Raw genomic sequence first — 25,874 nt, forward strand, 5'->3', positions numbered from 1 at the left:
GTTGAATCAATGCATGGTTGCTAGGGTAATTTGGACCCTAGCTACCCGATTGCTTAATTCAAATTGGAGAGCTACTGAATAAAAAGCTAAATAACTCAAAAACCGTAAAATAATAAAAAATGTAAACCAATTGCAAAATGTCTCAGAATATCACTCTCTAAATCATACTAAAAGTTACCTCAAAGGCGAAAAACCCCTTTAAAGGAGACATTTTGTGTAAAAAAATAAGAACGTACCGGTGCATTATACTCATTTAGATATAGAAGAATTGTGTTTAAAAAGTGTTTCAGGCTGATTTATTGAACATTTCTGCAAAGACCCTAATAATCCCTCCCTTCTCTTCCACTTCCTGCTCCCTGAATTCCCAGGCTGTGCAGGGGAATCGATGGCAGCTCTCAGCTCACTGCACTGTAGGACAGGAACCAATCAGCAGCTAGCAGGACCTGACAGGGAACTGAAGCCTGTCTGTGCTTGTGTGACTGCAGGGCTGTGATTGGCTGTCCCCCTCCTACTGCGCTTCTGGCAGGGACCGTTAGGACACGCCCACCCCTCATTTGAAAAACTGACAGGGACTAGTGAACATCTATAGGGAGCTCCAATAAACATATTTTTTTTAAACCATGTACCATGTAAAAGCAACACCATATATTTCTTACAATTGCCTACAAAATTAGACTTTTTTTCCATTTAACCTCCACCTTTAAAATCTGTCATTAGTAATGCAAATTTCATATACGTACTATCGAATTGAAAATTCCAGGAGAAAAACGCCCATTAACGCATGCAACACCCCTAATTAGAATTGGCCCTGCCTACTTCCTGCAGCCGCGTCACGTTCCGGCCTTTCTCGCCTGGTTGTTCAGATAGGGGGAATATCTTGGACGTGGTCTGTGTGTGATCCCCGTTTCCTGCCTGATCTATATTCGGTAAGCGGAGACTAATTCAACTGTGGCGGAGGTGGCGGGCGTGCTGCGTCTGGCCTGTGTTTCATACAAAGATAGGTAGCCGCTCGTTATGGCTTCCTTCTTTTGCTCCAATGTTCAACTTGCGCCTCCTCCTTTATTGATATAAAATCCTAGTATCTCCGAGGACTTCTGGCTTTTACCTCAGTGATAGTGATTCAACTGGAAGGTTTATTGCCACCATTGGTCTCTGTGGGTGACAGCTGGGCTGAATGGCTGTCATGCATCTGTGCCTTCATTTTAGTGCCAAATAGTTCCCTTCTAACAGCATCCCAAAGTTTAAACATGACTTGGGTTTAATTTCAGGAATAATATATAGGAGACAATTAGCTGCCCTGTTATAGGGGCCTGATAAATGGAGGTTGTAAGAAGGAGTTACTGGGCCCCACAGCACAGTTAATTTAGGGCCCCTTGATTTAGGGATTAATTCCACTTTTTCAATGTTTTAATGAAATACTTAAAGCGGACCTCCAGGTTCTGATAAAAATCTTCAATACACTGGCCTTAAAAGACCAGTAACACAATTAAAAAAAAAAAATAGTTTTTACTAAACAAAAAAAAAACAACACACCAAGGCAGTTTTAACTTTCAATTCGCAAAGTCTTTATTAAGAAATAACTTACCGATTCTCTGTATAAATCGCGACAGGGTGATGATCCATTGTGCGGCGCTCGATTTCTCCGTCCTGCCTTCTATAGGAGATAGCCAGGGAGGAGAAATCAAGCGCCGCATGATGTCGGTAAGTTATTTCTTAATAAAGACTTGGCGAATTGAAAGTTAAAACTGCCTTGTTGGTGGGTTTTTTTTTTTTTTTAAGTAGAATCAAATTTTTTTTATGTTAATGGTCCTTTAAAGGAGACTAGGGTTGCCACCTGGCCAGTAAAAATGATGGCTGATCCCAGTGTTATTAATAGGGAAAATAGATACATATATAGGAAAGCCGGTATTTTTTTTCCAGAAAAGGTGGCAACCCTAAAGGGAGACATAGGATAAATGAAAAAAACTCTTAATTTTGTAGGCAATTATGAGCAATATATGGTGTTGCATTTACATGGTGCTAAAAATTATGTTTATAAATAGCCCCATTATTGGAGCTTCCTATAGATGTTCTCTGGTCCCGTGTTTCAGATGAGGAGTGGGCTTGTCCTAATGGTCCCTGCAAGAAGCACAGCCCTGCAGTCACACAAGCAAAGACAGGCTTCAGTTCCCTGTCAGGTCCTGCTAGCTGCTGATTGGTTCCTATCCTTCATCAGTGCAGTGAGCTTAGTGGCGTTGGCTCCCCTGCACAGTCTGGGAATTCAGGGAGCAGGAAGTGGAACAGAAGGGAGGGATTATAAGAGTCTTTGCAGAAGTTTTCAATAAATCAGCCTGAAACACTACTTTTTAAAGCACAAATCTTCTATATCTAAATGAGTATAATGCACTGGTACGTTCTTATTTCTTACACAATATGTCTTCTTTAATACATAAAATCATATTACACATCCATAAAATGCAACCTCTTAATCTTTAAATATGATTTTACCTATTTCCTGATGCAGAAAGCTAGCAGGATTCAACTGTTTATTTTCAAAATTTAGGAGTGCTAAACATGCTTCTGACATCAACACTACGTTTTCAAATTATATACCCAAAAATTACATCCCCCATAATGCCTCATCTTATCTCTAAGGATATCATTCTCCATTTGGCTCGCACTGCTCTTAAATTGGATTTCAAAGAAATAGGTATTGTATTGTTGGAGGGGGGCAAGAGTGATACCAAGATATGGTCTGCCTTTCCCCCTTCCTTTATTGCAGTTCTGTTCCACACAGCTCTCCTTACTGGTTAGCCAGCACTTTCAGCCTCAGAAGATTCAGCCTTCAGGAGTCCTCTGGCGGCCATTCTTTGAAGGGGTGGGATTAAAGAAAGTTTATCAGGGGTTATGGTCGTGCTTCCTGCTGAGCGTGAAGATTAATGATGCCGACTACTTTCACTGAAGCGGTCTGCAACAGGAGTCAGAGACGATTCAGAAAGAAAAGGCTGAGTGACCGTTAAAAAAAGATTTTAGACTTATATTGACTATAAAAAGTGAAAAAAAACAAATAATGCATTGCTATTGAGAAAAGATTTCTGTAACTACAAATAAGAGATTGGGGGATTTTTATCTGAACCCGGAGTTCCCCTTTTAAAGCAATCACCATGTCATTTATTATTGCCTGAGGGATGGTCAGGTTGTTTCCCAAGGGGCCATCTTTTGTATTGTTTTTCTATTATTAAAGTGTAATTTTTCTGAAGCAGCTCTGGGATGGGGGGGGGGGGGGGGGTCGCAGACCCTGTAAACTGTTCTAAATGGATACATTTAGTTGATACATTTCTTATCTTTGTCCCTGCTGAGCAGAATCCCTAAGCTTCATTACAAGCAGCTGTTAGAATTGATACAGTAGTTGCTAATACTCCAGAGATGCTGCTGAGAAATGTATTGACTAATGTTGCAAAATTGTAACGGTTAGGCTGCACCTGAATTACTGAGCTGCCAGACTGAAACACCAGAGACACGAACTTTAAACTTCAATTTTAGGAAAACAGTAAATAATAGTGAAAAAAGTGTTTGGAAAGTGAACAACCCCTTCTAACATGTGGGAATGGCTTCTAACAAAGGGAAATGGAACTGCCTTTTGGTGTCAAATTTAGTTTAGGGCATGCGTAGATCCCTAAAAGCTGTTTTTTGTTGCTTACCTCTTGCTTCTGATGTTTCTGCTCTATTTTATAGTATTTAATTGGTTTATACTTACTGCTGTCTAATTTGTTTATACTCTTTGCTCCCTCTGTCAGTCCTGAAAATCTCATCTCCTCTCAGCAAGGCACCCACCATTGCTTTTTTTCTTTTCCCATTATCTTGGCAGGACCCAGCCCTTTCTGTACCACTATAAAAAAAACTGCATTGCATGTACAGATCTACATACATTCACATTTGTATAATTATACATTTCCTCACCGCATAGGGCATCTTTTTTATGAATAATCAAAAGCAACAAAAGCCAACGCTATCTGGCCAGCGTTTTAAAACCCGAAAAAGAGGCAAGTGATTTTTTTTTTTAAAATTCATGTTTAGTACAATAAGGGTCAGATTTACCAATATGTGAGATAAGAACTCACCACAGTAAAACTCACTGACTTTCTATTCATTCCTATGGAATTTTTAAAAGCATATTTCTCAAATGGTGAACTCTATTGGTAAATACCATTATAGAAATCCCATAGGAATGAATAGAAAGTGAGTGAGTTTTTCAGTGGTGAGTTCATATCACAATGTTCCATGTTTGCACTAGATGTCAGTGTTTGACTCTTGAGTGTGAGAGGTCCAAAAATGAATTTCTTAGCTGAATGTATGCTAATATACAGTCCTATGAAAAAGTTTGGGAACCCCTCTCAGCCTGCAGACTGTAGGCCATTTTATATGCCAATGCTGCATATTTCATTATTAGCCTTCTAGGTTTCTGGTCATTCGAAACTTTTGTGCATTGCTATTGTATTTAGGTTTAGGCCATTCAGTATTTTAATATTGTGTGTATTACTGCAGGCTGTATGCATGCAGTGTTGCACCTGTGTATTGTAAGGAAATACTGGTTCTCTGTTTTAGATCTTTTTATTTTAATCCACATTAAAGCAGCTGCTCATTCTGGCAATACTTGGTTATAACCAGATAAGAGGTGATTGTGGAAATTTCTGAGGTTCTACTGTTTACTATTAATATTGGTGGTAAGGGAGTAGCTGCTACTTCATTACATTTATTCAATTTATCTATTTTCAGAAATGGTGTATGCAGTTTAGTTATAGGGCATCGTGTATTGCTGCTGTTAACCATTATTATAGTAATGCATATCAGTTATTTGGCATTACTGCATCTAACCATGATGTCTTATGGCTATACGGAATATTATACAACGGTAAGCAAGTATAATCACAATGGGAATATTCTGCAACTGATTGCTATGTATGAGTAGTATACTAAAAATGTAATTTAAAGGGAGGTAAAATCCTTTAAATGGACTACTAGAAATTCTAATTTCTTTCAACTTGAAAAATGAGCAACATTAAACTAAGTGAGGCTTCACCAGTGTAAGATGTGTTCCAAAAGGTTATGGCCCAAAACTGTTTAGGTAATGGAAGATAAATAAAATAAAATGTAATACACTACTTTTATAAGCGACTGTGTTTATAAATATATTTACAAATTCTGAATAGCCTTTAGCTCCTATTGTTGTTTTTTTTTAAGTATTTTATTGAAAATTTTGCTGTTCTTCATCCTGGCAAACCCAGTATTTAGATCAATATAAAATATCAATATCATTATCAATTTGCTACTCGCTAACAAGGAAAATTAATCAAATGCATTGACAATCCTGACTAGATAAGACAATTTGCAAATGACCATTGAGCCATATTGTACCCCCACTCCAATATGCCTAAACAGTCTCACTTAGACTTCAAAAAGAATCATGCTTGTTCTCCAACACAAATCAATCAATTCATGACTTACATATTTCTATTCATACATTCTAATAAACAGTGTCTGGGCCTATAAGCTGAGCTTGTATATAAAGAGGATATAAAAGACAAGATGGAATAGACAATAAAGAATACCCTTGGAAAGATTGCTTTGTCTCTTATACATTGAACTTTTTCTAAGAGAGAGGGAAATAAAGACATAAACCAGTGTTTAATCAGATGGTATTATCAGTGGTAGATGGAAAGCAACAAAAGTTAAAAATAGGAGATTTCAAGAGGTTTAAGGACATTTAATAAAGGCCTAGTTTTTTCAGCAAAACTTTTTGTGGCTGTTTGAAAAACAAATGTACAACAAATGAATAAAAAGAACATAATCTCTTGATAGATCCCTGGTAAGGCCTCAGCTTAAGTATGCAGTGCAGTTTTTAAGAAGGATATTAAAGACCTGGAAAGAGAGTGCAGAGAGGTGCAACTGAACTGGTTAAAGGGATGGAAGAATTTAACTGAGTTGGAGTTGATTTCCATGGAGAAGAGGCTCTTGCAATGGGACTTGTTTACTCTTTACAAGTACATAAGAGGACATTATAGACAGAAAGTGGAGAATCTTTTTCCCACAGAAAAATGCAATGGGGGTCATTTGGTGGGGTTGAACCTGATGGACTTTGTGTTTTTTCACTCCAAATTGACTATGTAATCATGTAACTTTTATAACAAAATGTTAGATCTGACCATTGTACACACTATATGTATTAAAAACCGTTCTCTCGGAAAAGTGCAACTTTTTTTGGAAATTAATCAGCCGATGATTGTAAAATCAAATCTGAAGCAGCATTGACATTAGTACTGGACTAATGGTCCCCATAGACGCAAAGATTTTTCTTTGGTCAACAACCGATTTTAGTGTAATCTAACCAGCCTGTCAAATTATCGTGAGGTTAGTGGGAATCGAACGATCGTGCCTCTACTGATTTTTTGTCCGACATCTGTCGGTAAATTGATCGGGCAAGTTAAAAAAATTTTTCACAGTGAAATCTATCTGTGTTTATAGGGCCAGCTACCCTCCGTTTTCCTGGCTTCAATTAGACCACATCGCTTGAAATATTGAGCGTTTTCGATGCCAAAATAATGAGATGGAGAAAACTCTGAATGCACCTTTAGCCTCTTTCCCTTGCCGTTACCTTCTCCTGTCCTTCGGCGTCGGACTGGGGGGGCGCATCTGGGCCCACTGGGGCTGCCACATCAGCCAGGTGGACATAGATATAACAGTTACAATCTTTCTTGGAAAAGATCTTTCCAAGAAAGATCGTCATTTCAATACACACGTGTAGAGCTGAATCGTCAGATATACATGTAGATATTCAGGTAGAAAGAATAGAATTCTACCAGTATCTGACGATTCAGCACTAACAATGGCCGATGTTTGGGTGCCTTCAAAGGCACCCAATCAAATTTTCCATCCAGCCTGATCGATAAGCCGACCGATATCCAAGTCTTCTGCCGATATAGGTTTGCTCTTTTCCCACCATACATGCACCGAATACAGTACAAAAATTTGTTTCGTATATCTGTTCATCTATGGCCACTTTACGAGCCAGCTGACACTTTAAATGCATTTACAACAGCTATGAATGCTTTAATAAAAAAATAATTTGGATTTCATGTTTAATTTGAAAAGGACTTTTATTTTATCATTTTTTATATCTGGGTGACAGGTCCACTTTAATAGACTAATCAGACAAGACATGACTGACTACCAGCACTTCTTTCAACTGAACCATAAGCAAAACAGCATTCTATGAAGAGTGTACTTTGGATATACTACAACTCAACCTTTTTTGGAATAAAGATAGCAAATCCACAAAGACGAACCCAGGCTAAGCTGAAGTTATTGGCAAATCAGGTACAAAAGAAAGGCAAGCCCAGCTAATTTTATTGTATGTGGTGTCCCCAATACAAGCATGTAGTACACAATTTGTACATTTCCAAGGCATGAACCCTTTATTACAAAGTGAAAAAAATGTAGTCATCTACTGAGAAGTTGAAGTATTTAGGCAGATCAGCCATTCTTCTATCAACGAGGTGAAAAGAAATGACTTCTAAGGAAATTGGGTACTAAGGTATTCTCTAAGAGAATGAGGGGCATGCAGAAGAAAACTAAATTGTGACCAGAGCTACCGCCACATACATGCAGCTCGACTGTGTAACTTAAGTTTCTATTATCACCTCCACAAGGCGGCTGCGTCATATGTCTCTGCACTTACGTGTAGTCATGACGCCAGTCTTGCGTGATAAGACTTGGATTTTCTGTGAGACAGGTGCCTGAAGTCCTGCAGTTGCACAGGAGGTGTAAGTAATGGGTCGGGACTGCGGGCTATGTTCGTAAAAGCGGGAGAGTGTGAGGGAAAGGACACACATGCACTCTAGTAATCCTTCTCTCTCAATCTGCTGCTCACTGACAGCAGGGTGGTCGTAACCTACAGTAAGTGCAGGTAGCACAACTTGGCCCCATTAAGACTCAAAACCCAGTTCGGCCTCCCCCTCCCTTTGCGACCCTGATTGGAAACATGACAATGAAGTGTTGTCAACGACAATTCGTTTAGGGCTTTCTAGAGCAGATACTATGGTTGGTTTTCAGTTTGTGAACTCTTTATAACACCTAATAATATACTTTTGTGAGTAAAGTGGTGCAAATGGCAGTATATTCCTGGTTTCCATACAAGTCAGTGGGAGATGGCACTGCACTTTTGGCTATTTCTCTGTTATGAGTCAGCCCAGAAAGTAGCGAAGATGTGTATTTCCCAAAAAGAAGCTAGAAAATTATATATTCAAAGAAACTGAAATATTATTATAATGTATGTATAAAGTGCCAACATATTCCACAACGTTGTGGCGGCCAGGGGAGTTGATGTACCCTATAAAAGTAAGTACGTGGTGAACTGAAGATTAAGTATATTGGGCTTTCAGAAATTATTTATTTATTTTTTACTTTATTTCTTACTTTATTCTTGGTAATAACAGAATAGTGTTGCTTTTACTGATCTGGCTAAGACCAAGCATAAATGTAGATATTCAGAACAAGTAGGTTGTACCCTATACTGAATGCAGTTCTGGTGCATATCGCAGTATAGTCAGATTGTAACGTTGGCTCCCACTCCTGAAACATAGAAGCAGACTACTTGGCTCCTCATTTTTAGAGGTTAATGGCGGAAAAACACTATCACAGGAAAACAACAGGAACAACATTATTCGGTGCACACTGGGTGGATTGCACACCGATAAAGTAAACGAGCATTTTGGGGCAAAAATCCACCTTTGTGCACTCACAGACAGATGTCTGCCTATATGACAAAACAACCTCTTATGGGGCACCTGTATGTAATCAAAATAAATACAAAATTTAAATGAAAAATGTATTATAACTGTACACTAATTCCCTATAACCAGACTACCATTTTGCAAAAATTACCAAACTCTTCTGCCAGAGATCATTTCCCTCACTAGTAGTACCTCTTATTCTGTTCTGCTGTTTCATCATTATACTGGCATTTTAGCATTCATTCTTAATTCTCTATTCCAATGTATGAAATGTTTGCTGACACTGCAACACCCTTCATGCCCTATTAGGCGTTCTATAGTTCTTGTTCTCTTCATTGTGCACTCGATGTGTAAAAAGCGTTGCAAACAGTAGGAACAGGCCTGGTTAGTGAAAATCGGCAGGCCACTTATTCTGTACCCATCTCTACCATTCATTTTCATCTCTTCCACTCAGCACTCTTATTCATACCTGCTCAGAATGGGCCTGTATACAGTACTATGCATAGTAACGTGATCCTGACTGTACAGAGCTGTCGATTTTGTTGTAAAATTTGTAAAACATTAATATACACTGCCATCTTGTGGTTGTTAATTAAAGAAGAGTAAGAGCTATAGTAATAAACTGAATTACTTCATTCAGTAATCAGAAAGGTCCATTGAAATCCTTAGGTACCCAAATCATGCCTTGTTCTTTTTAAGGGACTAATGACTAGTTTATACATATATGTTTAAAGTGTTGTAGTCCAGAAATTTACATATGTGCCTATATGCAGGTAGGGAAAATATACATAAATCAGAACAGTACATAAATGTTTTGCACAATAGATAAAATAACCCACAAATCTGCATTGAAAGTAAATGCGTTTTTATTAAATAAGTTATTAAATCCAATATCCAATCATATCTGGTTTTTTATGACAGTACTGAACATTAATTGTTGCCTTTGCATATTAATTATATATAGGTGGTGTGGTTTTTTTTGGTTTTTATTTTTAAAGTGAAGATATTCAGTATCAAAGTATCTCCTGTTACTATACTCATACTAACAAGAAAACCACCAAACGAAATCATTATTTCGTCCAGTTTTTGGGTCCTGTTTATATTATGGATATTTTATCCATATCCTTATCAGTCTGACAGGATTGCAATTTTCATCCATTGATGTGCTATGTTGGGCAGAACATGCTATATCAGTAGCTGCAGCTCCTCTTCACGTCACTTATTTGGGCTGTCAACCTGGGCATATGTTTTAAACTTGACAAAAAGTTTTCGGTAGAAAGTGAGTGTAGTAAAACAAGTGGAAAGGAGTATTTCTGACTTTTTTTCATGATATTGAAATATTTTGTTTGTGATGATTTTCAAGATATTCCTTACACCTAACTAGATTTGAGCATACACTGTATAGCATTATTAATTATGAACTATGAAATGCAGTATTATATTAGCATTGTATAAAGCACTAGGAAGAGAAAACATAAAGCCAAAAACATAATGCATTCAACGTTGTTTTCATTCTTATTTTAAACACATTTGTCCCAAGTTGCCATCTTTATTAAAGAGACAACATAGCCCCTTATTCAACATGAGTACAGTGAATAGGACTAGTGCTGAGCACAACTTTGCCAATTGTTTTAATCACAAAAAAAGATCTAATTTTAATTTCTTAAGCTAACCAAGGAAACTGAAGCGGTTCATGGTTCTATGTACATGGAAACTTATGTGAATGATGGCAGATGATTTTGCCTTTTTTCTTTTCACTTTGTAGTAAAGGGTTTATGCCCTGCAAACCAGCCAAAGTATGAGATTGTAATACATGAAAGTATTTGGGCACCGCATGTAGTACAGCAAAGAATGGTATAATCTATGTAGCTATTCAAATTCCAGCTGTCATTTAAACCTTTTGAGAACAGTGTTTTGCGAGCCCTTATCCAATATGCTTCACCTCTAAGTACAATTTTTATTTTTTTACAGTTAAGTATGCCAAAGTGTATTGTAAATGGATGTTCCCATGGTAGCAGAGGTAAAACACCGTCTCCAAATGTGGTGCTGCACGTTTTTCCTGGAAATATTGATATAATAAAAAGATGGCTCATGGCAATTGGACAAAATTTTGGTGACTTGGACACCTATGCTCAAAGAATTATAGAGGGCAAGAAAACGGATTCCTTCCGAATTTGTTCATGTCACTTTACTGAAGATTCTTACACCTTTCAGGGGAGACGGAAGGCTCTGAAAAAGTCAGCAACTCCCACATTGTTTCTTTGGAATGGATCTGCTTCGAATGAATGTAAAGCGGTCCCTGCAAAGAGACCCCGTCCTAATAAAGATGACCATTCTGAATCTCTTCCTGCTCAGTCTCGCCAAAATTCCACGTCTAATTCTTCCTCAAAGGAAACATCTGCTGGCCAATCTCAGACAAAGAAAAAAACTAAAAAACTTGGGTACAGTAATGATCCTACCAGAGCAAAACAAAATTCTTGTAAGAGGAATGCCTCAACTCAAACAATAATTGAAAATGATACAGACCCATCCTACTATTGCTCACATTGTGCATCACCACTCACCAGTAAAACCAGTGTTCAGACATCGGATTTGCTGCCCTCCGAACCGGCACCCAACAAAACGAATTTTGTTGATTCTGACGTACAGTCTGAACATCAGTCTAAGCCTGCTAATTTTCAGGATGTTAAAATGGAAGTTGAAGAGCCTGAAAACACCTTATCAGATGACAACACAGATACAACAAGTAGCTTTAGTGATGATTCCGATGCATCTTCTCTACCTTCTAATCTTAGTGTAGATTACTCCATATTTGTAGAACATGATACTGAGGAAGATGATGAAATAGCTCAGTCCATAGAACCATTTGATGTTTTAAATACTGCTAAGGATCCGGTCGATGACCATACTTTTCTAGTTTTTGAATCTTGCCTTGACAAATTGCTGCTGTCTTCAAGATGTGGTAGAGATCCAAACTGCCATTCACCAATTAAAAAGTTGAAAAAATATGTTTTTGGCTCCTTCTTAACTGTCAAAGCAGTATGTCAGAGTGGACATAATTTTCATCTGTGGGACAGTCAGCCTCGTAAAGGTTCCATATATTATGGAAACTTGTTGGTGTCGGCATCAATCCTTCTTAGTGGTTCTGACTTTGCAAAGGTTTATGCCATGAATAAGCTCTTGAAGTTAAAACAAATGTCGCCATCTGCTTTCAAGCGATACCGATCAAATTATTTATTTCCCGTTATAAACCACCACTGGAAGATTGAGCAAGAAAAAGTGATAAAGCAGATTGCAGGGAAACCTGTATTTCTTGTGGAAGATAATCATGCCAACATCCCTGGATGCTTTCATCAGTACTGTACATACTCACTCATAGAAGGAGCCTCCAAGAAGATTATCAATTTTAGGGTGGAACAAGTTTCTTCTGCTGACACTGAAAAACAGTGTTTTAAGAAATCATTGGATAAGCTCTTGGAAAAGGAAATTCAGGTGAAAAGCATAGGTACAAATCGGAAATCAATAAGAAAACTTGTTCAGAAGGATTATCCCGGCATACAACATCATTATAATGTCAGCCATATTAGCAAGTGTTTGAGAAACAAACTGTCAGCTGCTAGTAAACGAAAAAACTGCAGTCAGATCTCACAGTGGATTACACCCGCTGTCAATCATCTGTTGTGGGCTTCTAAGACATGTGATGGTAGCGCTGATTTGTTGAAAAAGAAGTGGCAATCTTTAATGAATCGTGTTGCAACGGTGCACAAATGGGAAACTGCTCAGCTGTTCCATGGATGCGCCCATGAGAATCTGAGTGTGAGGTGCAAGAGAAAGTGGATGAAATGTGGTTCAACAGCATTTAACAGATTCAGAGACATTGTTATGTCTGCTCGACTCATCAGAGACCTTAATCCTCTTTCAAAGATCTGCCACACAGATGAACTGAAGTTATATCACAACAATCTCCTTCAATACTGGCCAAGAACACTTCACTGCGTGGAGGACATGGTTGTCCGTACTCAACTTGCAGCTCTTGATTATAATTACAGTGTTCACAGAGGGAAATCACCGGAGAATTTTACCCATGTGCAAGACCCTTCTGGTGCTTTACAGCCTAAAGTGAGAAAATGTGTTTTTGATGCAGCTTCAAAAGCTTTCCTTTTGGTCATCCTGAAGGATATTGTGACATTTGCTGAAGGAGAAGTCAATATTGAGAGGCAAACTTTAAGTGACAGATTTTCTGACAACCCTTCATTGGAACAGAGGCCAATAAAGGATGAGCAATGGTGAAATTGTTCACACAATTTACAAGGTAAAAACCTACGGACCTGTTGTGTAAATATATGAATTAAAACACAAGAAGGGTTGTGTAATAAAAGGCACTGTTTGTCCAGGAGCAGTAACCCATAGCAATTAATCAGCCAGATGCATGTATTGGTCACCTGTTTAAAGCAAACAACTTATTGGTTGCTATGGGTTGCTGCTCCTGGGCAAACTTAAAGTGGACCTGTCACCCAGACATTAAAAGCTGTATAATAAAAGTCCTTTTCAAATTAAACATGAAATCCAAATTCTTTTTTTATTTAAGTATTCATAGCTGTTGTAAACTCTTTTAAAAATCTCAGCTGTCAATCAAATATTGTCTGCCCCTCCTCTATGCCTTAGGCATAGAGGCGGGGCAGGCAATTACTTTCACTTTCCATTCAGCATGTCCTAGATGTCGCTGCTCTGCACATATTCCCCCTCTTTCTTACCAATTTAATTGTGTAGCCAGGGCATGGGGGTGGACATCAGGTCCCCCATTCTGGTGCATAAACAAGATTCTGAGATGATGCAAGGCTTGTCTTAATAACAGTGTCGCTTGCTTTAATTATGAGTTCCCAGACTGATGGAAACAAGATTGAAATAATTTATACAGTGTAATTAAAGTTAATTTTGCTTGACTAATATGATAATTAGGATTTGGAATCATTTTTTTGGGTGATGGTTCCCCTTTAATGCCTTTTGTTACATATGGGGGAAACCGTTCTTTTCATCTTGTTTTAAATTACTGTGCCTTTATATTAGAAAATATCCATAAGGGAGGAATTTCAGATCTTGCGTCCCAAATGTAGGGGGAAAATAATAAAATCTTTACACTGAAATTCAATGTATCCACAATGTAGTGTTGTGTGCTGTGCTTAAAAACATTAGTTTAATATTGTATATCTATACAGGTATGGGATCTATTATCTGGAATGCTTGGGACCTGGTTTTGCTGGATAAGGGATATTTCCACAACCTGGAACATCATACCTTAAAAAACGAAAACACAAAACCCAAACAATATTTTAAGCATTACGTAAACCCAATAGGATTGCTTGCCACCAATATGGATTGGTGCAGTTTAGTTAACATGAAGTGAAAGGTCCTGGCTTTTTACAGACAAAAAGGAAATCATTCAAATGGAATGTATGGGAAATGGTCTTCCTGCAATTTGGAGCTTTCTGGATAAAATATTCCTTACCTGTAGAATTAGATTACACAATACTGATCATATGTATATTCGTTATTTTCCTCTGTAGAATATTATGGGACCAATTTATGAATGTTTAGTATTTTTAAAATGTAGATTTCATATTTAACAATTTGTTTATATCTATATCAGAAAGTAGCTATTCCCAGGTTCTACCTACATATTATTATTTCCTAATTTCATGAAGCAGTGGCAATAAAGATACTGTACTTTTAGCAAATTATTGGCCTCTAAGTTTCTAAATGTGTTGGTGTATAGGTAGAATACTAGAAGGATATGTCACAATATTCATTGTTCAACTAGTATCATAAACAAGCAGAATAGTTTAACTGATCCTAATGTCAATTTCTGTGTGAAAAACACTTGAATGTTAACCCTTTAAGTTCCATAGAACATAGAATCTACGCTACGTGTATACAAGTACCTATGTGCCACAGAATGTAGATTGTACGAGCTGCAGCAGTTCTGGGTTGGAGAGCGGAGGAGCCTCTCGCTCTGTCTCCGCTCGATCACCTACCCCCAGGCAATTGCATGATCGGGGATTGAGTGGCCCCTGGGGCTCAATCAGTCAGGGGCCCCAAGGCAGCAGCAGGCACGTGGAATCTACGTGTCCTGCTGCACGCATTTCATGGACCTCCCAGTGCTGCCCACTCAACGGACCTGCACAGAAGAGGACCCCTCTGTTTCCTGGATCTATCCTGCCTTCTCCTCCGGATTTCTAGCTTGCTTATCTCCACTCAACATATACACAAGCACACACTTTTTACACTAATACACACATAGGGTGTTATTTACTAAACCTCCAGATTTATCCGGTCTGGCTTTTTGGGACAAAAACTCGAATTTTTGAGATTTTTTATACCCTGATGCTTTAAAAAGCTGAATCTGGAAATCTGCCATGTGAGACCTGTGGAGGTCATGTATAAGTCAATGGGAGATGTCCCTATCCCAATTGGAAAATATTGCAGTCTGCTCTGGTTTTAGCAAAAAATCACAGGATTCGGGTTATTTACATTGTAAGTTAGTAAAATGTTTTTACATATAATATAATACGTGCTGTTGTGTATAACAGATGTATTTTGAATTTTAATTCTCTACTAATCAGAGATATGTAATCTGCTAATATTAATATTTTTTCTTTTACAGACCCATTTTGTGGCTTGTCTTCTGAGGATGAGTTTATTTAATTAAATTCATATCCAATGCTTAAAAGTGATGTCCTGTACATGGCGGTGCACATTATTCTGTGATAATGAAACTGAATAAAAGCAAAAGTGTAAATGTTGTACAAATGAATAAATATTTATTTTTAATAGTTGGCCTGCAGCTATACTATAGAACTAGGGATAAATACTGATTGCTAGGGAAGTGATGAGCTTTGTGTGTGCAGCCATTTTGTGTAGTGCTTACACTCTGATGTGCTTACACGCTGATATCCTGGGGCTCTTCACTCCTGACTGCACTCGGCGCTGGAGCTGAGATTTCTAGGGTCTGATCTGAGCTGATTGTCGTACCCCTGCTTTCAAGACTTTTCAGTAGAGGAGACATTCTCTTACTAAAAAAAATCCATCATACAGAGCTCAGTATTTGTCATCACATTGGTTGTGCAGATTCCAGTGAGTCTATTTTGCCCCTCTAGGACAAAGTCACATGGCAAGTATTTGAGCATTCTGAACCCCTGGGCAATTGTCAGCTCAGTTGGCATGGGACAAGACACTTAAAGGGGTAGTTCACCCATAATGTAATTTAGTATGTGATAGACCAATTCTAAGCAACGTTCCAGTTGGTATTTATTTTTTATAAATGATTGTGCTTCTTCATCTAACGCTTTACAGCTTTTTAAATGAGCATCGCTGACCCCAGCACCCAAAAACTATTGCTCTGTGAGGCTACAATTGTAGTTACTTAGCCATCTATTCGGGTCCTCTACTATTTACCACTCTCGCTTAAATCACTCCCTGGTTGCTCAAATAATCTGGACCCTAGCAACCAGATTGTTCAGCACCTCTCCAGTTTGGAATTTCATCAAAAAGGGAAATAACTTAAAAATAAATAAAAAAATACACAAATAAAAAATGAAGACCAATTGCAAATTGTCTCAGAATATCATATACAGTATACAACCCCTTTAAAATGGCTTTGACTTTTTTGGTGTACCTGTGGGCTAGTGATGTGCTGGTAGGCCAGATACCCGCTGGTTTACCGACCACCCATTTGCGGGCGGGTGCGGGTAGAGCTCGTCTTCCTGCTCTCCTTGCCCGCCATCCGGAACTGCGTGCTTCCAACTTCCTGCTTAATTTTTTTTAAAGACACACGCCTCCTGACCCTTTTGTGATGTCATTGGCAGGGCAGGTTGGCACAGGCCCTAAAATAGAAGCAGGAAGTGGGGCAGGTTGGTGAAGGCCGGGTTACCCGACCCGCACATCACTACTGTGGACCATGCAATTCCCATTTGAAATTGGCAACGGAGGAATTTTTGCTATTCGCACATTAAGCAGCAAATTCAAGCATTTGATCTCTGCCCACCTGCCTGTCCAGCTGGAAATTTTGGTGGCAAAACACTCCAAAACATGCCATTGCCCTAAAAGAAGGTCACTACCTTATACTGCAGCTGTGCTGGCACCAGATTATATGGCACTCACTGAAATTAGTTGTTTTCACTGAACTGGATTTGACTGACAGGCAAAGTCATCTTTGAAGTTTCAGATTCATTATCTGTTTTAGATCACTAAGCCAAAAGTTTAATTTTGTATATAGTTGACAAAAAAAGAAATTGTGTAACTGAAGTACATTTTTGTTGTCACTTTTTTTTACTATTGTGTTTAATAAAATGTATTTTATACTTTACTAAAATTCAATTGTGTATTATTCTAGTATGACATTGCTTAATCTAGTAACTCTTACTGGGCATTTCCACAGTATTTATTGGTGTATATCCCCTAGCAGTTAAAGGAGTTATTCTCCTTAAAATTCACTATTAAAATGTTGTGGACAAAAGTATTCTAAGAACATTTGCATTTAGCCTACCTTTTAATATTTTTAGCATTCTTATTTTCTATTGCTCAAACTTAGTTATTCTACCCAGGCATTGGTTTACAAGTCAGAATGGACATGGATAAAGGAGTGACCAATAGCAAGATAATCAGTAGGACTTAATAGGACTGTGTACAGGTCTGTAGTGTCAATGACAAGCAAATATAATTGTAGAATTAAAAAAAATAAAAAAAGTACCAAAATATTGCAATGTAAATTTGCAGTTAAATTGTTAAAATGTAAAAATATTTTCAAGTAGAATTTTTATTGTAAAACATCTATACTGATGAGCATTGTTATGATATTACAAGTAATCGTTAACAGTTCGACTTATGTTGTCCAGTGTAAATTCTATTTCTTTAGGGGGTTATTTATCAAAGTCTGAATTTATCTCAATATTTTCTGCTACAAACTTCAATCAAATCCGCTTGGGTTTTTTTACGCTTATTTATTAAATTTTTCCTAAAATTTGCTTTGCGGTAAAAAAAATTTTTTTCAGAATTTTCACCCGAAAACTTCGGGGTGCTGCACGAAACCCAGTGCACAGCAAAAATACTCGAACAGGAGGACGGCACTCCGGTAAAAAGGCAGGTTTTTATTGCAAGATGCTGCAGAAATACATGGCCTTGCACGTTTCGGGAACACTAAGGGAGTGTTCCCGAAACGCGTGAGGCCATGTATTTCTGCAGCATCTTGCAATAAAAACCTGCTTTTTTCCCGGAGTGTCGTCCTCCTGTTCGTGTATCATATGTTGGCAGTGGGGACGCTGCGGACAGAGCACCCAGAACACGGGAGCAGCCAAGGGGTGGTGAGTTTGGAGCGGTCCTAATTGGTTTTTGGAAAAAACCATTGGGACTTCTCCCGTTGACTTATATGCAACCTCGACAGGTCTGAGATGCCAGATTTTCAGATTCAGACTTTTCCATCCTCAGGGTTTAATAAAGACAAGGAAACAATTGGACTATTTAGTAGGAAGCTAATGCCTCTACAGGAGCGTCATTAGTATTCTGTGCTTATAGCCATGCATTTTAGAACTCCATTCACATTTTGGAAAGTATATTCAGTGTTTTTATATTATATGATAAATGTGATCAATATAGCAACAAGCATTACTGCACACTTATAGCAATGAATCTGAATAAACTGTATATATCGGTTTGTTTGTCGTACAGATTCCTATGGGCTAATACTACACAATTTTTATGACCGTGTAATGAGTAAAGAGAAGCCTATGAGCTGTATCACGTTCCCATTACATGTAACCTTTGGGCAGTAATAAGATATTCTGTTTGCTGAGTGGCCTGATTTCTGTGCAGTTTCCTGTCAGGTCCCTGATAAGCTATAAAGGCACTGTCCTGACAAACCCCTCTCACTCCAGAAGAATAAAGGGTAAGACGACTGCAGTAATGATCTTTAACCTTTATTTTATAAATGTGTATAAAATTCATGAAATGAGTTGGCTTTGTTTTTTCCCTCCGTATATGCAGAACTAATTGAATAAGTATTTCTAACTAACATACGCACAGGGCAGGCATTTCCTGTCCAGCAAAAATACAGCATATGTTATATTCATCTCTAGCTTTGTATTCGCTTATGTTTTAATGTGTAATGACCAGCTGGCTTCTAATTGTAGAGAAATCCTGCAGTGATAATTCACTCCTGAGCCACTGGCCATCCACAAATGGCAGGGAGAAGAGCCTCTTAAAAAATCAGTAAGCTGCAATAGTGTTCAGGAGAGTAAATGTATTTAGTTCGCCTTTAATGCTTTAAAGTTAGCACAAGCTTGCTGTGTGAGCTGACCTCACATTTGTCTTAAAAGATTCACTTTGTCTCTTCTTTCCTATTAGAGAAGTAGACAGTCTGGCAGGGGTTAAACTAGTCAGAAGAAGTGATGCACTATTAAAGGAGAAGGAAAGCTACGGAGGCATTTTATTGCCAATACATTAGCTGCAATAGTGCAAGCTAGAATGCTATATTTATTCTGTAGAATGTTTTACCATACCTGAGTAAATAGCTCTAGAAACTCTTTGTTTGTTTAGGATAGGAGCTGCAGTATTAACATGGTGTGACATCACTTCCTGCCTGAGTCTCTCCCTGCTCTGGGCTCAGATTACAGTAGAGAAGGGAGGGGGTGGGGAAGAGGAGCAAACTGAGCATGCTCTTGCCCAGGGCAATGAGGTTTAAGCTGAAGGCAGAAAGTCTGATACAGAAGCCCATGTGTACACAATAGAAGGTAAGAAATGCAGTGCTTCTTTTGACAGGGGACTCAGGACAACATTACTTTGGGGGTTTACTGGTATATTTAGATGGACCTTTCTGTTAAGGCTTAACCTTTCCTTCTCCTTTAAAAGAAACGGTATTCCAAGAAAGTAAAAAATGGCACAGATGCAAAGGCTCCTGTTATAATGAAACCCCTGCTCCCTCTCTGATTTCTTGTCAGGCTTCTCTAGATAAACTAGAGTGCACTGAAGTATGCTACTTTTATAGAATTCTTATGGTCACAATAAAAACTGAAAGTCTCAGGCAGGGGAATGCAGACAAGAGAAACCTAACTTCTGTGGTTATAGATAGACATTCGCAAACTATTGGAAGTAATCGAAGTATGTGCCTCTTGTAAATATTGGCTGTTGTTTTCATATGAAGGTTACTTGCCTATAGAGTGGTGTCATGGGAGTGTCTGACAGACAGTGTCTGGGGCAGATTTATCCCAAAAAAAACACGAACGAGGAAAAAAAAAATGCAGGCAAAACTTGTGCAACCTTCTTTCTTGAATGCTAGCTTATTTAAGAAAACAAATTGGCAAAATATTGCCATGCGCGTTTTTTCGTAGTATAAAGTCGCATTGCCAGTCTCGTTGTCTTGTTCATTTTCAGTGAGGCTGAAAATCTCAAATGTTTTAAAATAAACTGGAAAAATAAAGTTGTCAGAGAACATTCCCATTGACTTCTATACAACCTTGCCCAGCTTTTACTTGCCGAGTTTTTTCTGGCAAGTTTCCGTGGTTTCATTCTTTAATAAATGGCGACTATTCGAGATTACGAAGAATGTTCTCGAGTATATTCGTACTTGTGTTTTTTCTAGAGTCATGGGAAAAAAACGAAAACTCGATTTTTGATAAATCAGCAAGTAGATCGTTTATGGGGGAGAGTGGGAACTAAACGTTCTAGTAATGGAATTATTTATCATAAAGGTAGAAATATAGCTGATGATATTTATGTTTGAACTCTAGGTACAAGACAACTGTCAGTATGGCTCAACCACTTCCACCAAGGGAGGCTGGCAAGTTCATTGCAGAAAACAGCAAGGATGTGTTTGTAGAGGCCGCAGGTGTGAGATCACTTGCAGAGAAGCTATTTGAGAAGATTGGAAGGAATGAAATAACCCTGAAGGGCTGGAAATCCTTGCACGAGCTAAACCCACAGGATTCTGGGGAAGATGCTGTCAACTGGGTATTCTTTGCGGACACCTTAAACTTCTCATTCTGGTCAGAGAGTGAAGAAAAGAAATACATGGTCAAGTACAAGGGGAAAGAGTATAGTGGCTATTGGTCCATCTGTGCAGCAATGAACAGAACCTTGGATGAAGGTAAGTGACAGAGCTGAACTAGTGTTAGTCTATATATACATATATCTTTATCCGGTTTAAGTTATTCTAACCTTTTATTCTTAGGTATTCCCCTCACTACTGCCTCCTATTATTCAAGCATAACATTAGAGCAGCTGAAACACGTCCTTCGTTCTGACTCTGATACACCCATTCCAATGATAGAAGAACGTTTGGAGATTCTACATCAGACTGGGAAAATCCTTATGGAGAAGTTTGGAGGCTCTTACCTAAACTGCATCAGGATGAGCCAGAACAGTGCAGTGAAACTCATGCAGCTGGTGGTGGACAATTTCCCTTCTTACCAGGACGAGGGTAATTTTAAGGTAAACAAGCACCATATACAGTCCTGTAGTTGATCAGATATGGTTTGTTTGCTGTGATGCACTGCAGTCCAACTCATACTCAACTCATACCTAATGCTCAAGGGACAGGCCGTACAAAGAAGTCTTTGGATGACGCAAGACAATTATTTCTCATATCACATGTTCAAGGATATGAAATGATAAAAGATAAAAAATAAGTCTTTGGAGCCCTTGAGCAGTCAGGAGAAAGGGGCATAAATTACTGAAGGGCCACATCCAGCTTTCAGGCTTCTTGTTGGACAGCCTTGCTGGGATGTACCATTGGCACATAGGACAGATATAATTCTCTTGTACTTTTAATAACCATGAGCAGCAGCAGCATTTTACAGCTTTGAGCTACTGGAGGTTAAAGCAGTCGTGTCTTGAATAGACCCTAGAACTGAATATAGTGACGGCCATTATTTAATGCCATGTATGGCACACTTATCATTGCAATATTGGTGTTATTATTATTGATTGTCTGTATGTTGTATATCCTGGCCTCCCATCTACATAATAATGTTTTATACATAACAGACACTGTGTTCTCACCGTCCAATTGCACATCAGTTTGGTACTTTTAACATTGGGATCTCTTGTCCTATTAGCTCTCCGTGTGGGAGCCAAGAGAAAGGCGCGCTATCTGATAAACAGGTTTGTGTTATTTAAAATACCTGCCGTATTTAATCTCTTTCAGGGTAAGACGGTGGCATTTTACAAGCGAGCCCAGATCCTGGTGGGAGACACATGGGGGGTGCTGGAAGGCAAAGATGATGGTTGTTTCCATGACATCCAGAATATAACTATGTTTGCAGACTACAGAATTCCCCAGGCATTAGCCCACTTTGGGGCAATGAAATATTCAGAAGAGTTGTTGAAAAAGCTTAAAGAAGGTTCGTACATTGTATCATCATTTTGTTTCTTTTCAAACTTATTAAGCTCTCTTGGACAGAGCCCTTGTTACATCAGTTCATCAGTTGTGTGTTTTGTATGTGATGTGTATGTTCAGTGTATACACTCATTTATTGTACAGCACTGCGGAACAACGTGTTGCCACTCTATAAATACATGTTATTAATGATAATAATAATACAATATGGCCTTCTAGGTAAAAAAAAGACAATGTGGCTTTTTAATGTACAGTTCCTTCACTTCATTAGCTATGATTAAAATGTAAAAATGAAATCTATATGATCCTAACAGAATACAGATACAGAAGTGATACAAGGAGACTGGTGTTTGGTACTGAGGTCCTGTATAGTGTAGCCATATTTAAAACACCCCATAAAAGAGCAGGCATTGAGGCCATATACTTGGGCCCTCAGCCTCAACAGGGGCTTATTAGCCAGAAAATAAGTATATTATTATGTCTTTTTGTACTTAGTCATGGATGTTGAAAGCTGAAAGTAGGACATTGCTGGCAGCTGTAGTTTCAGACACTGCACATACGGAAACTGCAGAGTCACTAATCAATTTATTGCACACCCTTACTTCTCAAAGCATAATCCTCAAAGTAATGGCCGACAAATATGTGCATAATGTAAAAGCAGTTTTGGACTGGTCTGCTGGAGAACCGGGATATTTCCCTGGTTGGCCATAAACTTAGCGTGGGCCCTTTTGGACCATAAAGTATTAACTCTAGTCTACTTTTTCCAGGTTCTGATGCTTGTCTTTCATTTATTCCCTGCAATGAGAAAGACAGGGAAGAGTTAGTTTAGGAGTCTACAATGGGTCAGGAAAATGTTATTGCCACAAATAAGCAGGAGAATAAAGGGCAGCTGTTAATTATTAGGATGCTCTTGGTCTCCCATTTGCACTTTGCAAAAAAGGTTTTTGGGTTCTGTCTGGTGGGCCGGTTCTCTGGTGGGCCCTTGGTGTCCCACAGCCTGATACTGTGTAAAAATCCCAGTTATGCAGAATAAGATCATTTTACAAGCAATGTATTAAAGAGTACTAAACCCTGAAAATTAATAGGGCTAAAAATTCCATATTTTATTTATTGAACTGAATGAAGTCCTGAATGATCCAGGACTTCAAACTTGTCACAAGGGGTCAACATCTTGGAAAGTGTCTGTGACACTCACATGCTCAGTGGACTCTAAGCAGCTGTGGAGAAGCTAAGGTTAGGGGTTGTTGCAAATTATCAAGTAGAAAATGAGGTTTGTCTGTAATAGAAGCTGATGCTAAATGCTGATTGTTAAATTCTGATGCTAGTTGCACTGGTTTCTGTGCTGCCATGTAGTAATTATCTGTATTAATTACTAATCAGCCTTATATTGTGACATTTCTATTCTATGTGTACTATATATTGTGAGTGGGTCCCTAAGCTCAGTAAGTGACAGCAGCACAGAGCATGTGAAGTGAATCAGCAGAAAAGAAGATGGGGAGCTACTGGGGCATCTTTGGAGACACGGATCTTCTCTGCTGAAGTGCTGTGGTTGCCTTGGGCTGGTACAGAAGCACAATGTAGCAGTAAAAAAGCAAATTGGCCAGCGATACAGGTGTGTGGCACTGAAAGGGGGCAAACTACAGTCTCAGCCTTTGTTCTTTATTTCCCACTCAGGATGGCTTTTTAGGAATGGAGATGTGGAGGAAATGGAAATCCGAGGCTGTTCTATCTGGGCAGTGGAACTCATCTGTGAGCAACTACAGAAGATTTTTGAGAAGCATGGGAAGCCGATGAGTAACGAGATTAACCCAGTCCTAATTGACCACTTTCTGTGGGACTATGCCCGAGATTACAGAAACGAGATAAATGCCATTCCTTTTCACAGAGTGCGCTGTATCTACTATTAGTTATATCAGAGGGGGAAGCTGCAGTTAGAGAGGACTTTGTTTACACATAAGTGCCCTGGGTGTAAAAGGGGTAGTTAATTTTTGCTATTTTATATTATAATGCCCTATGCAAAGCAGCTTTTTAATTGGTCGTCACTTTTTATTTCATTTTTTTGTTTTTTTTGTTTTATCATTCTCCTTCCTCTTTTCAAATTTCAGATAGGGATCACTGACCCTGGGAAATAATTAAGTGCTCCATAAGGTTACCATTGTATTGTCTTTTCAAGCTCTCTCCTATTAATGTTCCAGTCTCTCATTCAAACCACTGCCTGGTTGCTAGGGTAAACTAGACCCTAGCAACTTGAGATCTGTTGAAATTCCAAGCTGGAGAGCTGCTGAATAAGAAGCTAAATAATTCAAGGCTCGCAAAAAAAATCATACTAATAATTCAGGTAAAGTTGAACTACCCCTTTTATCTACAAATTCTGTAACAGCCATCAGCAGGCAGGGAAATTCCATTTTATGCAGCGCTCAGTCAGTATTTCCAGTGGTGCCACACAAGCCTAACAGTGGGTAAGTTGTAGTCCATTGCTAACTGCCACTTGATATGAAACTCCAGTGACCAACACTGCTTGAACTGCCATTCCAGGGTTTTCCCTCAGAGATTCTACATCTGCTGTTTGTAATTAATCCAACAAAATGATAAGCCAATGAAAAGGCAGGAAATGCACACAGCTTTTGTTATCCCTTCAGCAATATTTTTCTAAATTCCTAAAATAATAAAACTAGATCTTTGCACTATAAATCGATATTAATATACTTTCTTATCCTGCTGTCATTACTTCTATATTTTTTTAAACAGCTGAAATCAAGGAAATAAGTATTTTTTTCTAGAAATGCAATAAAATATGCACCTGCCATATGCAGATAATTAGCAGAACTTTCTTGGAACCATGACTTTGTTTTTTTTTTGTAATCATAGAAAACAAGGAAGGGACAAATTATAATGTTGTCATTACTGGGGTTAGTCTGACAAAAAAAGAGAAATGTAGAGATATACAATTTACACACAGTTCAGAGATGCTTTAAAGCAGTAAATGAAATATGTCTTATGAAGGAACCGACCGCTTCACTCCACAATAAATAGAATGACTGTCATGCAGTAGGTATTACTGGAGAGACTACATTAGAGCCCAGGGGCATTCCAAGCTCCTGGTGGACAAGTCAATGCTATCTCCCTGTGCTTATGTTTTCTGTGTTGGATAAACCATTACCTGTGATTCAGTTATCAGAGCTGTCAACTTTAGGAATGCTGGCCCCGGGTAACTAAAGTTTTCCAGGTTTGTGACATCGGCGAATGAGACTTCAACGCATGCACAAAACCTCTCCTGAAACCATGGAAATGGTGCTGCTCATGTACACATCACTCCACTGACATCAATGAAATGTTCTGTGCATGCACACATTGGATTTTTGCCTGAAAATCATGGGACATCACCACAATCTGTGGGACCTGGCAAATTACAGAGAGGCTACTTTAAGTTGCCACACTATTTTGTGGGCTGTTTGGGCCTCTGTGTACCTGAAATGCCAGGGCCTATTTTGAATCTCAGTCCAGACCTGGTCACAAATTGGGGGAATGCATGTGACAGGAGACTGGGGGGGGGGACAGACTGCAGAATCTGGTAACTCCTGAAAATATGAGGGGGGGGGGGATTGACAGCTCTATTTTATATAAGCATAAAGAGTTTTCACAATGTTCATTTCTTCATAAGGTGTAACAATGGGAGATATTTGCTGTAAACGACAATCTTCAATAAATGTGGATCCACAAAA

At 38.6% G+C, this 25,874-nt stretch overlaps 1 protein-coding gene across 8 annotated transcripts; it reads left to right on the top strand.

Annotated features, from left to right (window-relative positions):
- Positions 1-761: 761 nt before the first annotated feature.
- Positions 762-25,295, top strand: c9orf64.L (chromosome 9 open reading frame 64 L homeolog). Of its 8 annotated transcripts, XM_018234395.2 has the most exons (6): positions 778-926; positions 3,947-4,022; positions 20,546-20,901; positions 20,986-21,245; positions 21,961-22,156; positions 23,827-25,295. In XM_018234395.2, exons 3-6 carry the CDS (start codon positions 20,565-20,567, stop codon positions 24,057-24,059), a joined length of 1,026 nt encoding a protein of 341 aa, XP_018089884.1. In that variant the 5' UTR covers positions 778-926; positions 3,947-4,022; positions 20,546-20,564; the 3' UTR covers positions 24,060-25,295.
- Positions 25,296-25,874: the final 579 nt, after the last annotated feature.

This window comes from Xenopus laevis, chromosome 9_10L, assembly GCF_017654675.1.
Source record: "Xenopus laevis strain J_2021 chromosome 9_10L, Xenopus_laevis_v10.1, whole genome shotgun sequence".
Lineage (NCBI taxonomy): Eukaryota > Metazoa > Chordata > Amphibia > Anura > Pipidae > Xenopus > Xenopus laevis.